The sequence below is a fragment of the Gobio gobio genome (assembly GCF_949357685.1).
Source record: "Gobio gobio genome assembly, chromosome: 16".
Classification (NCBI taxonomy): Eukaryota; Metazoa; Chordata; class Actinopteri; order Cypriniformes; family Gobionidae; genus Gobio; species Gobio gobio.
In genome coordinates, this window is record NC_137109.1 from 12116676 (window position 1) to 12131444 (window position 14769).

Here is a 14769-nt window from a genome sequence, read left to right on the forward strand (position 1 = left end):
TAACGTTTCTTCGGGCGGCAATTTTTAAAATTTGAATGTGTGCATGATCTTTGGCGGATGGAGACGCTGATCGCTTTTGGGGATTTTCTTCACACAAATCAATCGTTTGGCCTCGGAACACTTTGAATATTTGTACTTTTTGAATAAATTGTGCCTGCAGTCGTATCTGCCTGTTATGTCCTGTGTTTTATATCATATAATACACAAATGGGTAGGTTTAGTGATGGGATGGGGTTGGGTTACATGTTCAAATGTGTCTAAATAGTGTAAATAAAATTAATGTAAATACATTTATGCTGGCTGATTAAATTGAGAATCACACTCCAACATGTCAAAATGTCAAAATCATAACCCAATATAATTTCATCATGACGATAACGTTCCCATGCCCAAAGCGTCCGTGTATGACGCCAAAGGTTTCTCATTGAAATCAATGGAGCATCTGCACGTTGTAAAATGACGCCTAGGGGTGCCTTTAGCGCCTTCATAGTGACGCGGAAGGCACTTGACCATGCTTCAGATTTTGAAAATGGGTTGGGAATAGAGGACATTTTTTAATTTATTTATTTATTTATTTATTTTTAAGATGAGGTTAAGCGCTCACGGAAGAGATGAGTATTCAGCTGTCTTTTGAATGTTGTCACCGATTCTGCATTTCCGGATGGAGTTGAGGAGATCGTTCCACCAGCAAGGAACAGTGAACGAAAATGTTCTGGAAAGGGATTTCATGCCTCTCTGTGGTGGTACCACGAGCTGTTGCTCCTTAGCGTAAACAGGCAATATAAAGTATGTGAGCTGCACATAGTAAATATGTTTATAATAATGAGGTTTTCTTTTTCTCCCTTTGACCAGCAAATTTGAAAGCACTAATGCATTTATGTTGGAGACAGCATGATAGAGGGAGAGCAGTTAATGATTCATTAGATTAACTGTGCTGCCTCATTAACATGTGGAGTAATTTTTAAGATCCGAGTCTAACCAGTGAGACTGTCTGTATCCTGCTGTATTTCCATATACACTCACACACAGGCATACCAGAACATCCATATTATTCCATGTGTGTAAGTAGGCATAGGTCTAAGAATGCACACGCACATTTGTTCTAATTAATCAAATAATCGTTTAATTATTTGTATAGATTTGATTAAATAAACCAGATTTGTGCCATATATGCTATGTGTCTCATTATAACATAGCGGTGGAATGGATCCATCCAAAAGCAGTCTGCTAAGATCACTCGAAATATCAGAAGGACCTCAATGTCACAAAATCAGTACAGCATTCTCCAGCATACCATTACTGAACAGCAAATCAACATTTCCATAAAGGAATAGCTCACCCAGAAACAAACTCAATAGTTTCAAAGGTTCAATAATTCAATGAACTATACTTTTCATTGAAAGGTTCTTTCAGGAATCAAAAATGGTTCTTCTATGGCATGGCTGCACAAACACCTTTTTGGTACCTTCATTAAAGGCTGTCAAGCTCCAAAATAAAAACACTATAAAAAGTTGTCTTTATGACAATTTCCATATATGTCAAACAATAGCTTTGTGTGACAAACAAGCCAAACAATTAAAATATCAGTAAACTCTTTTGCCACATCTAGAGATGCACCGAAATTTCAGCTACCGAAAATTTGCGGCCGAAACAGCTGTTTTTGCCTGAAATTAGCGCTTGTCAGATAGCAAATTTTTACTGTGTTCAGTGTCTATTTCATGCGCACAACATGGATAAACATTTAAACATATCGGCTGTGTGGACACTAGCTCTGAATTGACAATATTAATTTCTCGATTTCAAGCGGTAATGATATGGTTTCTTAAATCTATAATGTGCTTTTTTCTGTTGATGCCAAAAATCTTAGTGCTTTGTTACATTTGATATGAAGCAAAGTCTCAACTTTAAAATGAAGTAGATATTATTATGAAAGTCAAACAATAAATGTCGTTTTGATGCTCTTTAATGTAAACATAAATACAGTGACAATACAATGTCACTTAACGTTACATTTACCTCAAGAAAGCTATTCAAGTCCATAAACTCATTAGTTAGCTAAAAAAATAACTTTAGAGAAGAGCATTTTGCTAAATATAAGCACTGTATTACATATTCATTACATTTTTATTTAACCTGTCAGTGATATCTTCATTATTTAATGTATGTTTGAATAAATATGTCATGAAAACAAGTTATTACCGTTTATAGTCATTTAAATATCACCAACCAATTCTGTTATTAAAAAGTTGAAATGCCTTATGTGCAATTTAAACGTTTGTAAAACTAAGATTTAGCTATTTGAGAATGATTGATTATTATTAAATTAGTTTGAATAATTAATTAATTATTAATTTAATATTTACTTTCAGCCAATTGCATCGTGAATTTTCGGTTTCAGATCAGAATTTTAATTTCGGTGCATCCCTAGTCATATCTTATGCACATTCACGTTTATTAAAAAAATTAAATGGCTTAAAATCTCAGTTTCTCACAGAAAGCTATCATATGGCTTCAAAGTCATTTTGGCTTTTGTCCTTTTTGGACGTTGACATAAAACATTCTACTAAACATTTCCTTTTTTGCTCCATGGGACCGTTTTTGAGGGATCTATTCCTTTAACATTTACTTTTTGTGACAACTAATAACTGGTGGATAATGAAGACCTCAACCAATCACAGTTTAAATCCAATTTACACATACAAAAACAGCCCTATATGGATTGGTGGAGGTTTTCGTCGTCCTCTGGATCTTCCATGACAACATCAGTTAATTTATCCCTCTTATTGTTCTAAATGACTCCAGAACCATCTGGACCCCGTGCGGTTGCCAGGGGACCCATCCAGGGGGCCCGTCGGCACATGCCGTGTGCTTCATTTGGTGAAACTCCTTCCCTATGTCACACATCCTTGTTTATAGCAGAGAATGTATCAGCTATAAGACAAAAAATACTGCAACAATGAAAAATCAAACTAAACTAAAAACAAGCCATTCAACTTCAAAAAAACGAAGAGAGAAAACCATAATTTGTGCTTTAACGACTTAATTTATAACGACGGAAATTATTTTAGTCTCTTTAAAAAATAAAAGACATGCATATGTGTTTTTCACTGATCAGCACACGCTCCCTTCCAACGCTTTCTCTCGGCGAGAGAACAAAGATTAGATACCATTCATGCCTGATAGTTTACATACACCATGATGTGGTTTAAAATTAGATTGCATCACAACTGAAAGAAATACTATGTCAGAAATATGTCTTCTTGGCAGACATCCACAAGGTCAGTTCAGATCTGTTGGGTTTCCGAAAATGGTTCTTCGTATGAAGTATATTTTTCCAGAAGTGTCTCTATATAAAAATAGACTAAACGGCCCTGGTATTGGTTTTTTCCTATTCAGTAGCATTGTTCCTCCTTCAGTGTGTCCGGTGCTAAATAGGACAGACCGGAAATATGGCTATTCAAGACAACAGATAAATCTAGGATTTGTTCCTGTGAGATTGCTTGGATTGTTTTTTAATTCAATTATCTTTACTTATTATAATATATCCACATGCTTAATCTTGAGTACGGTCCTTTAGATAATCAACAAAACAGTTTTAATATTATTTCACCCAGATAATCTCGTCCAGTTTTGTCTGCCGTAATAGAATTTCGTTTCTTGGAATTGCTTGGAACAACAGTTGACGTAATCCTTAAGAGGGCTCTTTATTTCATTTGTTCTGCGAGTTGTAGAAAATGGTACAAACATCCTTGCCTGTTCTTGTTAGCCTCCCTTGGCCTCCATGGTGTCTTTGGATAAGTAAACCACCCAGTACACCATGTTGAATGCCCCAAAGGACACTGGGAATAAAATACGTGCATATTCGTCGATTTTGCTGGCTCCTCCAGTCGCAGGAGCAGCAGGTTGAGGTGCGACCTTGGCTTCCTTCTTTTTAATATTTTCTAATTTAGGCCCAAGGAGATGGTGAAGAGGGGCGGAGCCAGTGGTCGCACCGGGTGACGGTTTCTCAGGAACTGTTGGCGTAGAGGGAGGAGCTGGAGGTGTGGTCTTGGAGGCGGAGGATGAAATGGCTGCATTTGATTGGCTGGCAGAACTGGGGCTTAGGCGTGACTGGCTGGAGAAGCTGCTGGTACCCTCTGAGGTGGAAGATGATTGGCTGGTCAGAGTTGGTTTGGATGTGGCTGCGGCGCTTTTGCTAGACGTTTCGCTTCTTTGGGTTTTCTTCGATTCCGGTTGAGGCTGAATGCTGGAGTTGACTCGTTTTCTCAGGTTGCCGTTGGTGTCCGAGTTTTGCTGTTGGGTAAAAGAGAGAAAACATAATTAAAGTGCACAACAGATGTTCTTAGCAAACCAAAGATCATGGAAGCACTTTATTTTACAGTCCTGTTCCCCATGCACATACTATGCAGTGGCGGGCCGTGCATTTCACACCTAGGCCTTCAGTGGTAACCTACCTGAATTAATTCACCCCTTAATAAAATCATCATGACGCCACGGCTCTAGAAACCATTAACATTATACAGAAACGCAGTAGGCTATAACAGGGCGTTGCGTCTCTCATGGAGCAAGAATGAATTATTAAATTATTAAATAATTTAAGAGTTATTAACGCAGGAAACCCATTGACACAATTCAACAAGTCTCCTTTCACTGCAGCCACAGCTGTGCTACATAAGTCATTGTGGCGAGCAGCGAGGCCGAGGGACCGTGAGGGCGGGACGAGGCGGCGCTCATCAGAGAGGATGAGCGCCAGCTGCGAGCCGCAGCGATCTCGGCCCTTGCGGAGGAGTGAGGGAGTATAAAGGAGGAGCGACGACAGTGAGGGACGAGAGAGGACCAGGCCTGGATTTTGTGTTATGTTTTATTTTGTGTTCGCTGCAGTCGTCCGTGAGGGGCTGCAGCTTTTTATTTTCATTTTGTGTTTATTTGTGTTTGTGTGTAGGCGGCAGTCGGCCGTGAGGGGCTGCCGCCGCCATATTTATTTTGTCGTTATTTTTGATTAAATATGTTGATTGTTCGCCGGTTCCCGCCTCCTTCTTCCCGTACAAACAACGTTTTACTACAGTCATATCTAACAGAAGCATCAATCCGCTCCAGGTTTTCCGTGCATTTGTGTAGTAGGCTAACGTTACCTTTTGAGTTCTCCGACCACCGAAAGCAAATTGTGCGTTTTTTTGTGCATATTTTACACGAAAGAAAACATAACAGCATAAATGGTTCTTGAAAAATCTTACGAACAGTATGACAAATTTATTTCAGGTGAGGTTCAAAGATAATACAAAGTTTTTTACATTTAAACCCCACAAAACGTCTCGGTGACGTATGTAACCCTCGTTCCCTGAAGGAGGGTACGGAGACGTACGTCGGAACTGACCGACGAATTGGGATCTGATCTCAGAGACCAATCTATTTCGAGTGTGTTAAAAACGAGCCAATGGAGATTGGCATGCGATCCACGCATTCCACGCTCCGCCCCGTGGTGCGGGTATAAATAAGGAAGTGGAATGCTTGATCATTGCTTTTTTCTGCTGAGGAGCCGAACTAGTGACTCGGCCCCCTAGCGGAAGCGCAGCACCTGGCGACGGGACGTACGTCTCCGTTCCCTCCTACAGGGAACGAGGGATTACATACATAAACCTTTCAGTCGGTCACTTTCGACGTACATCGGAACTGACTGACGAATTGGGACCCCTACCAAAACGCCAGGGCACTGGCCCTTCCAGTGTCCTGCTTGAGTGCACTGGACCGTCTTCGATGGTACGGAAGTCAGGGCTCCAAGCAGGGAGGTCAGTTCACTGCTGTTTCTGCAAGACCCACCCCGTGCCCGTCTCGGGAGATGGTACGCTGCGGAGCCACGTCCTTTAGTGGAAGGATTGGTGGCGGAATACACATAAAGCAACATATGGCAGTCTCTGGGGTGGTTCCAGCCTGGTTCTAGGGGGGAAAGAACACGCCCAGAGACGACAGAGCGGGTCCCTGAGAAAGAAGGTCCCTCCTCAGGGGAATCGGCCAAGGAGGGGCTTTCGCGAGGAGAGTTAGTTCTGGGAACCAGGTCCGGTTGGACCAGTAGGGCGCAACTAACAAGACCTGCTCCTCGTTCTCCCTGACCTTGCACAGGGTCTGTGCAAGAAGGCTCACTGGGGGAAACGCATATTTGCGCAGGTCCCGGTGTCAGCTGTGCGCCAGTGCATCCGTGCCGAGGGTGCCCCCGGTCAGGGAATAGTACCACGGGCAATGGGTCGAGTCCAGAGAGGCAAACAGGTCTACCTGTGTGGCTCCGAAGAGGTCCCATATCAGCTGGACCACCTGGGGATTAAGTCGCCTCTCTCCCGGAGGTGTCGACTGCCGTGAGAGCTCGTCGGCTGTCCGGTTGAGCGCACCTGGGATATAAATGGCACGAAGCGACCTCAGATGCTTCTGACTCCAAAGGAGGAGGTGGCGGGCGAGTTGGAACATGCAACGGGAGGGTAGACTACCCTGACGGTTGATGTACGCAACGGCCGCAGTGTTGTCCGTACGGACCAGTACATGCTTGCCACGTAGCGGCCCCTTGAGGCGGCGCAGTGCCAAGTGTACTGCTAACAACTCGAGGCAATTGATATGCCAATGCAATTGACATCCCGTCCACAGACCTGAAACTGCATGCCCGTTTTACGTGGCCCCCCAGCCCGTGGAGGAGGCATCCGTGAAGAGCACAGCATGCCTGGACACTTGTTCTAAGGGCACCCCGGCCCGGAGAAACGAAGCGTTGGACCACGGGCTGAAAGTTTGGCGGCAGTAAGGAGTCGCTGGGACCCGGTACTGGCCGCTCTGCCACGCCCACCTTGGGACTCGGCCATGAAGCCAGTGTTGAAGCGGTCTCATATGAAGCAATCCGAGCGGCTTTATTGCGGCTGCAGATGCCATATGCCCCAGGAGCCTCTGAAAAAATTTCAGTGGGACCGTTGTCCTGCCTTTGAACGAATTCAAGCAGTTCAACACCGACCGGACCCGCTCTTCCGTGAGGCGCGCAGTCTGGCTGACCGAATCCAGCTCCATACCGAGATAAGAGATCCTCTGTGTGGGACAGAGTTTGCTCTTCTCTCGGTTAACCCGAAGGCCCAACAGGCTGAGGTGACTGAGCACCATGTCCCTGTGTTCACACAACTGCTCCCGAGACTGGGCGAGTATGAGCCAGTCGTCGAGATAGTTGAGGATGCGAACGCCGCGTTCTCTGAGTGGAACAATGGCTGCCTCTGCGACTTTCGTTAAGACGCGAGGCGACAGGGACAGCCCGAAGGGCAGGACTTTGTACTGATATGCCTTCCCCTCAAACGCAAAGCATAGGAACGGTCTGTGTCGAGGAAGGATAGAGACATGAAAGTACGCATCCTTCAGGTCGATCGCTGCGAACCAATCTTGGGGACGGATGCATTCGTAAATGCGTTTCTGCGTTAGCATCTGGAACGGGAGCTTGTGCAGGGCCCGATTCAGGATACGCAGGTCCAAGATTGGCCGTAACCCACCACATTTCTTGGGTACAATGAAGTAGGGGCTGTAGAACCCCGCCTTCATATCGTCCTTCGCCAGTAGGACATCGATCTCTGACCGCAAGACCTGAGCATCGCTGCTTCGCACGGAGGTAAAGAGGATGCCCATGTACTTGGGAGGCCGGTGAGCGAACTGAATCGCGTAGCCGAGTCTGATGGTACGGATGAGCCAGCGAGACGGTCTGGGGAGCTGTAGCCAAGCCCACAGAGACCGAACAAGCGGGACCAACAGGCTGAGGTGACTGAGCACCATGTCCCTGTGTTCGCACAACTGCTCCCGAGACGTGCACAGACGTACCCGGGGTGGGGCAGCGAGGCGAAATAGACAGACCCGACTCGGGAGGTCTGAGTATTCCAGGGTGGGGCAGAGTGTGGGTGAGAAGGCCCGGGGCCATTCTCGGTGCCCACACTGCTGCCCCCTGGTGAGGGGAGGGGAGGAAAGAAGTGACAAGGCCCGGAGGCGTTGCACACTGCCAACCTGGCCCTCTTGGGGCCCAGGGAGAGAGGAAACTGCTCTTTTATTGAAAATGTGGGAGAGCCAGCGGCAGAGATGTTATTGTACAAGTTGGGGCCCCCCGGTCCTCCTCCGGGGGGTGGGGGAGGGGTGCGGACACCATCTCCCTGAGAGCAGCTCCTGTTCTCCCTGGGCTGCCTGTCTCAGGGCCACTTGCCCTTGCGCTTGCCTGCCGACTTAGCGGGGCCCTGAGCGGGTTGGGCGCCACCCTTACGTCTGGCTTCCTGCTTCCCCAATGGAGGCTGCTGCTTGGGTTTCACAGGGGCGGAGGCGGACGCAGGGGGACGCCCTCGGCAACGAGCAGGCGGAGGTGCTGCCGGCGACGACTGGGTGGAGGCAGCAGTGGGTCGTCGGGGCAGGATATTCTTGATGGCCTCCGTCTGCTTCTGGGCCACCGAGAACTGCTGGGCGAAGCTCTCGATGGCGTCGCCGAAGAGGCCGGCCTGATAGACAAGGGCGTTGAGAAACCGGACCTTGTCGGAATCACACATGTCTGCCAGGTTCAGCCACAGGTGGCGTTCCTGGACCACTAAGGTGGACATCGCCCGACCCAGGGAGCGCGCAGTGACTTTCGTCGCCCGGAGAGCGAGGTCCGTCGCCGCACTCAGTTCCTGCATAACGCCCTGGTCGGAACTACCCTCATGCAATTGACCTATCGGTAAGCCCCGCCCCCCTTAGTTACTGTTGCTAACTCGGACAAACAAACAGAGTTTCTATATCTTACAATGAAAGCTGTCAGTGTGAAAACCTTATCCCAAGATGTTTTTGAACACAGAATGTAGCGTATACCCCGTCCGAATGATGGCCAAACTTTACTGATGGATTATCAAGTTTATGTCCTTTTTCACTCCAAAAAAATCATCGTAAGAGCTGAACAAACAAAGCATAAGAAGTGCGCATTAACGTCTCACTCACAAACTAGCTCTCTCCATTGCATTACCATTAACATACACAGCAAGTTATACAAAAACACTCATACGACTAACAGTAAACAAACATATACACAAACCGTGTGCCTTTTCGAAGGTGCAGTTAATAACTGGTAAACTATTTATCTGCAAAACAACTCCGATAAACTGCGTGCAAGCTCTTCCTTTCACTACGTTACCCGTAGACTATAATACCCATCAAAATAGGAGTCCTCCTTAGTAAGGACAGATAATGTAGACCTTAAACATATCTAAAATTAAATTAATTTACATATAACCAGTTTAATATGGAGAGGCACTGAAATGTAGACCTTCGTGTTTTTGACCTACACCGTCACATGACGTGAGAACAGTTAGTTATTTCGGTTTGTATGTTAGCACGGACTTTAATCGTAACTTAACGAGAGTATGACAAACAGAAAATCCTCTCAGGATCCCAGGAATCAGTGTTGCAGTACCTCAGGCACGACATTTTAGCATTTTTGTAGCATAAACACCATCAAACCGATGAGAGCTTCGGATTTTCCAATGTTTCTCTATGGCGCTGACACCTAAAGATGTCCGAGTTCCGGTCCCAGCGCAACTGATACTCAACTGCTATTGGCTCATCTGCGTTCGAGGGGAGGGGCTTACCAATAGGTCAATGCCTTTAGTGCCTTGGCCTGGTGGACCTGCAGGAGCGCCATGGTATGCAGAGATGATGCGGCTTCCCCACATGCGGTGTAAGCCTTGCCCGTTAGTGCGGACGAGAACTTACACGCCAGGGAGGGGAGACGCGGGGCACCCCACCAGTCCACAGCAGTCTTGGGACACAGCTGCATCGCCACAGACCGCTCGACTGGGGGGATTCTCACGTAACCCTTTGCCGCACCATTATCGAGGGTAGTGAGGACGGAGGAGTCAGTCGATCGGTTTCGAGCGTTGTAAGGCGCTGTCCACGATTTCGTGATCTCCTGATGCACTTTCCGGAAGAAGGGCACTCGCACTGGAAGCAGCAGTCATTCCTCTCAAGAGACTCGTCGTTTACACTCTTCGTAGAAACAGGAAACATTCACTGTTCGGCTCCGAAGTAGAAAGCAATTGTCAAGCATTCCACTTCCTTATTTATACCCGCACCACGGGGCGGAGCGTGGAATGCGTGGATCGCATGTCAATCTCCATTGGCTCGTTTTTAACACACTCGAAGTAGATTGGTCTCTAAGATCAGATCCCAATTCGTCGGTCAGTTCCGACGTACGTCAAACGTGACCGACTGAAAGGGAACTATATTTTAATAGTTAGAAAATGTTGTAAATAATATATTAATAACAAAAATAATAATAATTTTAAAAATCTATCATAAATTTACAAGAAAAAATAAATCACATTCATCATGGAAAAAATGGGGCACGGATTAGCCAGCCCAGGATTGACTGTAGGATATAAAAAATTTAAATAAAATTCATTATAGCTTAACTTACTCACCAAAATAGGCTATGATTATTACACAAAACATGCCAATGTGTGCCGTAAATGTACTGCTATTACCCATCCTCTCAAATAAATCAAGATCCGCGGGACTTCAAAATCAGTGATGGTATACATTACAGTACGTTCGTTTTTAGCCGTGACAGATCGAATAGCGTTCCGTAGCGTTAAGCTGGAGAAGGCAGTATGCAGGAATTTTGAAAATGGCTTTGTAAGTATGTCAATTAATACATTAATTTCTTCTTCTCTGTCACCCATTTGGGTTTGAAAAAACGCTATTAAAACTACAGATGCGGTTTTCTGGTTATTCTGACTAGGTTACTAGTACGCTCTCTTATCATCCAATCAAAGCACGTGAAAATGCAGACGTTATTGTACGCCAGCTAGATGGCCCCACTGTCGCCAACTCGAAATCTGATTGGCTCATTATATCGGAGTGATTATCTGATTGGTTAAAGCGCACAGTTTCATTGCCATTCATTTAAGCTAACGGCGCCCGCGATATCGATTCTGAAGGCCTCAAGGCAGATTTCTTTGACCTAGCAACACATGATGACTGAAATATGATAGGATAAAAGCTCTAACATAAACAAACACTACTGGAAGCAGCGCAACCAAGAGTAAAGCGATGAAGTTAATAAAATAGATTATTGGGAATAATTTAACAAAAAAATATATACAATTTAAAGTCTGTGATTCTGATAGTGATTAGGCCAGCAGAGAAGGCCTTGCTGGCCCTGACGGCCCACCACTGTATTATAGTAATTACAATAACTGGGTAATAACTAGGTACTAACTCTGAACCTATCCCTAAACCTAACCTTAACCCATGTAGTTACCTTATATTAACCAGTCCTTTCTTAGGTAAGTACACTGTAAGTACAAGTACTGTAAAATAAAGCGTAACCAAAATCATTTTTACCAGCACTGTAAAAAATAATTTTTCGAAGTTGTAAATAACTATTGTAACAAATTGTAAAAAAAAAAGTTCCATGTTTATTTATGAGTCACATATTTGAGGTCTAAATAACTGCATTCTCCCCTAAAAAACTCTTAAGACTACATTCTGTGACACAGTAACAGTATTATTTGTAAAATTAAGGAAGTTTGCTTGTCCGCCATAACACTCTAATGCGATGCAACCATAGACGGTAAAAAAAATATGGACAACGCGACTTCATGCGCTTCCGCTGAAGTTACTGAAGCCTAAGGTCCGAATATGGCGCTGACATCTTGTAGTGATTTCGGGACCGGAGTCTGCGCAGTAAAGAGCAGGATGTAGAGCCACGATATCAAAACCCTGCTCATACTCTCGCATATGCAGAACAATTAATTATGTTGGTGTGAAATAAACAGTAATTGAAACGTAGAAATTAAAGCTAATGCTCCAATCTCCTCCCGAAAATCCCGAAAAAAAGTCTGTTAGTGCCTCAGTGACTACTTCACTCAGAGAAGCTATCAATCTCAGCTGTCAATCATGACGTCACACCCCCCGTTTTTATAGCATCAAATAACTAATTAAACTAAACTTTTTAAAAAAAAACTAACACTTGAAATGAAATAATCGTGATAAAATCTGCCTACAATGACAGAAACCAAATTTGGGAAGAAAAAAAAATGTAATGTGATTGCTTAGTTTGTCTCGCGTCCATTAGAAAACATGGAGGGGTGGGAGTTATGAGCTATACTGGGACCAACCACCTGGGGGCGATCGAGGCGCAGATGCTTCAGTTTCTGAGAGGAGTGCTACAGGCTTGGATGCAACTGTGAAACGGATAGAGTGCTGATACTGGGGGAATATTGCAGAACCAGAAATAATTGTTGTATAAAAGAAAATACTAGTTAATTCAGTGTGTTACTGATTGAAAATTCAAAGTCAATTCTACAAGTTTTTTTGTGTCTGTATATTGCTGTTTAAGTTGCAACTAAAACAATTAACTACTGAAGCAGCACATTGTTCATTTACATCCTGCATCTTGAACTAGGGATGGTTCACCATAAAATGGAAATTCTGTCATCATTTACTAACCCTAACCTAACCCTAACCCTAACCCTCAAGTTGTTCCAAACTTGCATAAATTTCTTTCTTCTACTGAACACAAAATAAGACATTTTGAAGAAAATTGGAAACTAAGCAGTTGATTGGCCCCACTGACTTCCATAGTATAGAAAACAAAACAAAAAAATACTATGGAAGTCAATCAACTATTCGATTACTCACATTTTTGGGTGAACTATCCCTTTAAACTGAATGCTGAGAGTAACTTTAAAACATAAAGCAAGCAAAGATGAAGAAAAAAAAAACTTTGTCTTCTGTAATATGAAGCAATATATAATCAAGTTTTGTTTTAATAATCTTTCCTTAATGTGTTGATGACACATTGCCACATCTGCATTGCCAAACTTGCGTTTTTAATGAGAAGACATGCAAGAGTCTCACAACAGTTTCTAACACTTACACATTTACTTATACATAAATACTATTTCTGTTAGCACGATATTTACAAGCATAACCGAATAAAGTGCATGCGGCGAGCACGTGTCTGTAATGTGCAACTGAAAAGACGTCACGCTTGCAGTAACGTTCAGGGCTGTAAGGAGCTTTTATGATCAGATGGTTTGCTGTTTGTGGGTGTACGGAGGAGGAGGAGGGTGGAGCTATTCTATAAACAGCTTTTTTCATATAAACAAGGACAAGAGATGAGTCCACTCAGTGTGTGTGTGCATGTTCACAAGTATCACAGATCCCAATGATATTACTGGTGGAGACTTTACAGCAAGAGCTGGTTGGTAATAACACTTGCAATGACCCGCTTTCTATCTTCTTGGCTGTGTATGTGTATGTGTTCTTATATATACTATGTATGTATATATGTATGTATTTATATATATATATACACACACACACACACACACACACACACACATACTTGTTTTTGTGGTATAGAAGGACTTTGATGGCCAAACCAGTATGGTGGTGGTATAAAGGGACACCCCTTTCCCAATGCCCTACAGTGATGATAAAACTATCAAAAATTTTGTTTTAATCTGCAGATCACAAATCTGACTTCAAATATTCTATACACACAACAGAACAGAAAATATGATAATATGATATTTTGGTGGTACACAAGGACATTCCCGCCCATCCTGAAATGTTCCCGCCTATGACATAATTGTGATTTTTGGGGCCCGACCGTATTATGAGGACACTCGTTTTACAATACACAAAATATGTCATTTCAGTGGATTACAGGGACCAGTGTGGTTTACAGGCACATGACCACACACACACACAAATGTGACAACACAGTGTATTACCAAGACTAAGGTGATTTAAGAGGACTGGATCTTAAACACAATACACAACTGCACAATCCAACATTACGGGGGCCAGTGTGTTTTACTGGTACATGACCACACACACACTAACCTGAAAACACTGCGTATTACCAAGACTAAGGTGATTTAAGAGGAATGATCTTTAAACACAATACACAACTGCACAATCCAACATTATAAGGACGTGTGTGTTTAATGGTTCATGCCCACAACACACACACACACACCTGAAGATATGGTGCATTACCAAGACTAAGGTGATTTAAGAGGACCGGATCTCCAATACATTACACAAAAAAACTTACAACATTACAGGGACCAAAGTGTTTTAGAAGTACTTTAATTATGACTTAAAATATTAACATAAACATTGAGTTTTTCCAGTTTTACCATGTGATACCATCATGTCATGCCATTTTAAGAGGAAAGTGACACCCTCAAACATAAAAACATGTTTCAGAAAGCATACAGCATCATTACAAAGCTTCGGAAAGATAGACAAAACAGCCCATTTGGAAACAGGCACATCTGAAATCAGTCATTAAACAGCTTTGATATATATTAAATTAACCCACTCGACATGCAATAAATGCTGCAGCATATAGAGAAACGACTTATAAGAGACGCTTTACCCAAAAAGACAATTCTTCACAATTGTCGAGTCAGTTTCAAAGCAGCTTAGAGGAAAACAGTGATAACAGGAAAATGATGTATTATTATTACATTTATTAAAATGATATTTGATTATGAAGTTAGTTTGGACTGTAGAGCAGCTCTAGAAGAGTATAGTGTCATCGTTCAGTGTTGATTGAGTTATGTTGTACAAATCATCAGTTATTCCTTTAGTTAATATCATCTATAGCATGGGCGCCGGAAGCAAAAAAAAATGTGGGTGGGTCCTCTCAGAATATTTTTACTGGAGTAGACGGCATTTACATTAAGTAGAAATATACCGCCTTGTTTGCTAAACGTCTGGTTGGGCCAGACA

At 43.4% G+C, this 14769-nt stretch overlaps 1 protein-coding gene across 1 annotated transcript in view; it reads right to left on the reverse strand.

Moving 5' to 3' along the window:
• Positions 1-3762: 3762 nt before the first annotated feature.
• Positions 3763-14769, reverse strand: part of gabra4 (gamma-aminobutyric acid type A receptor subunit alpha4) — a gene marked incomplete at its 3' end in the record, with an annotated part of 82348 nt that continues 71341 nt past the window's right edge. The window contains exon 14 of the mRNA XM_079838529.1: positions 3763-4293. Within this exon, the coding sequence (XP_079694655.1) occupies positions 3763-4293 (531 nt within the window). The remainder of the gene's footprint in view (positions 4294-14769) is intronic.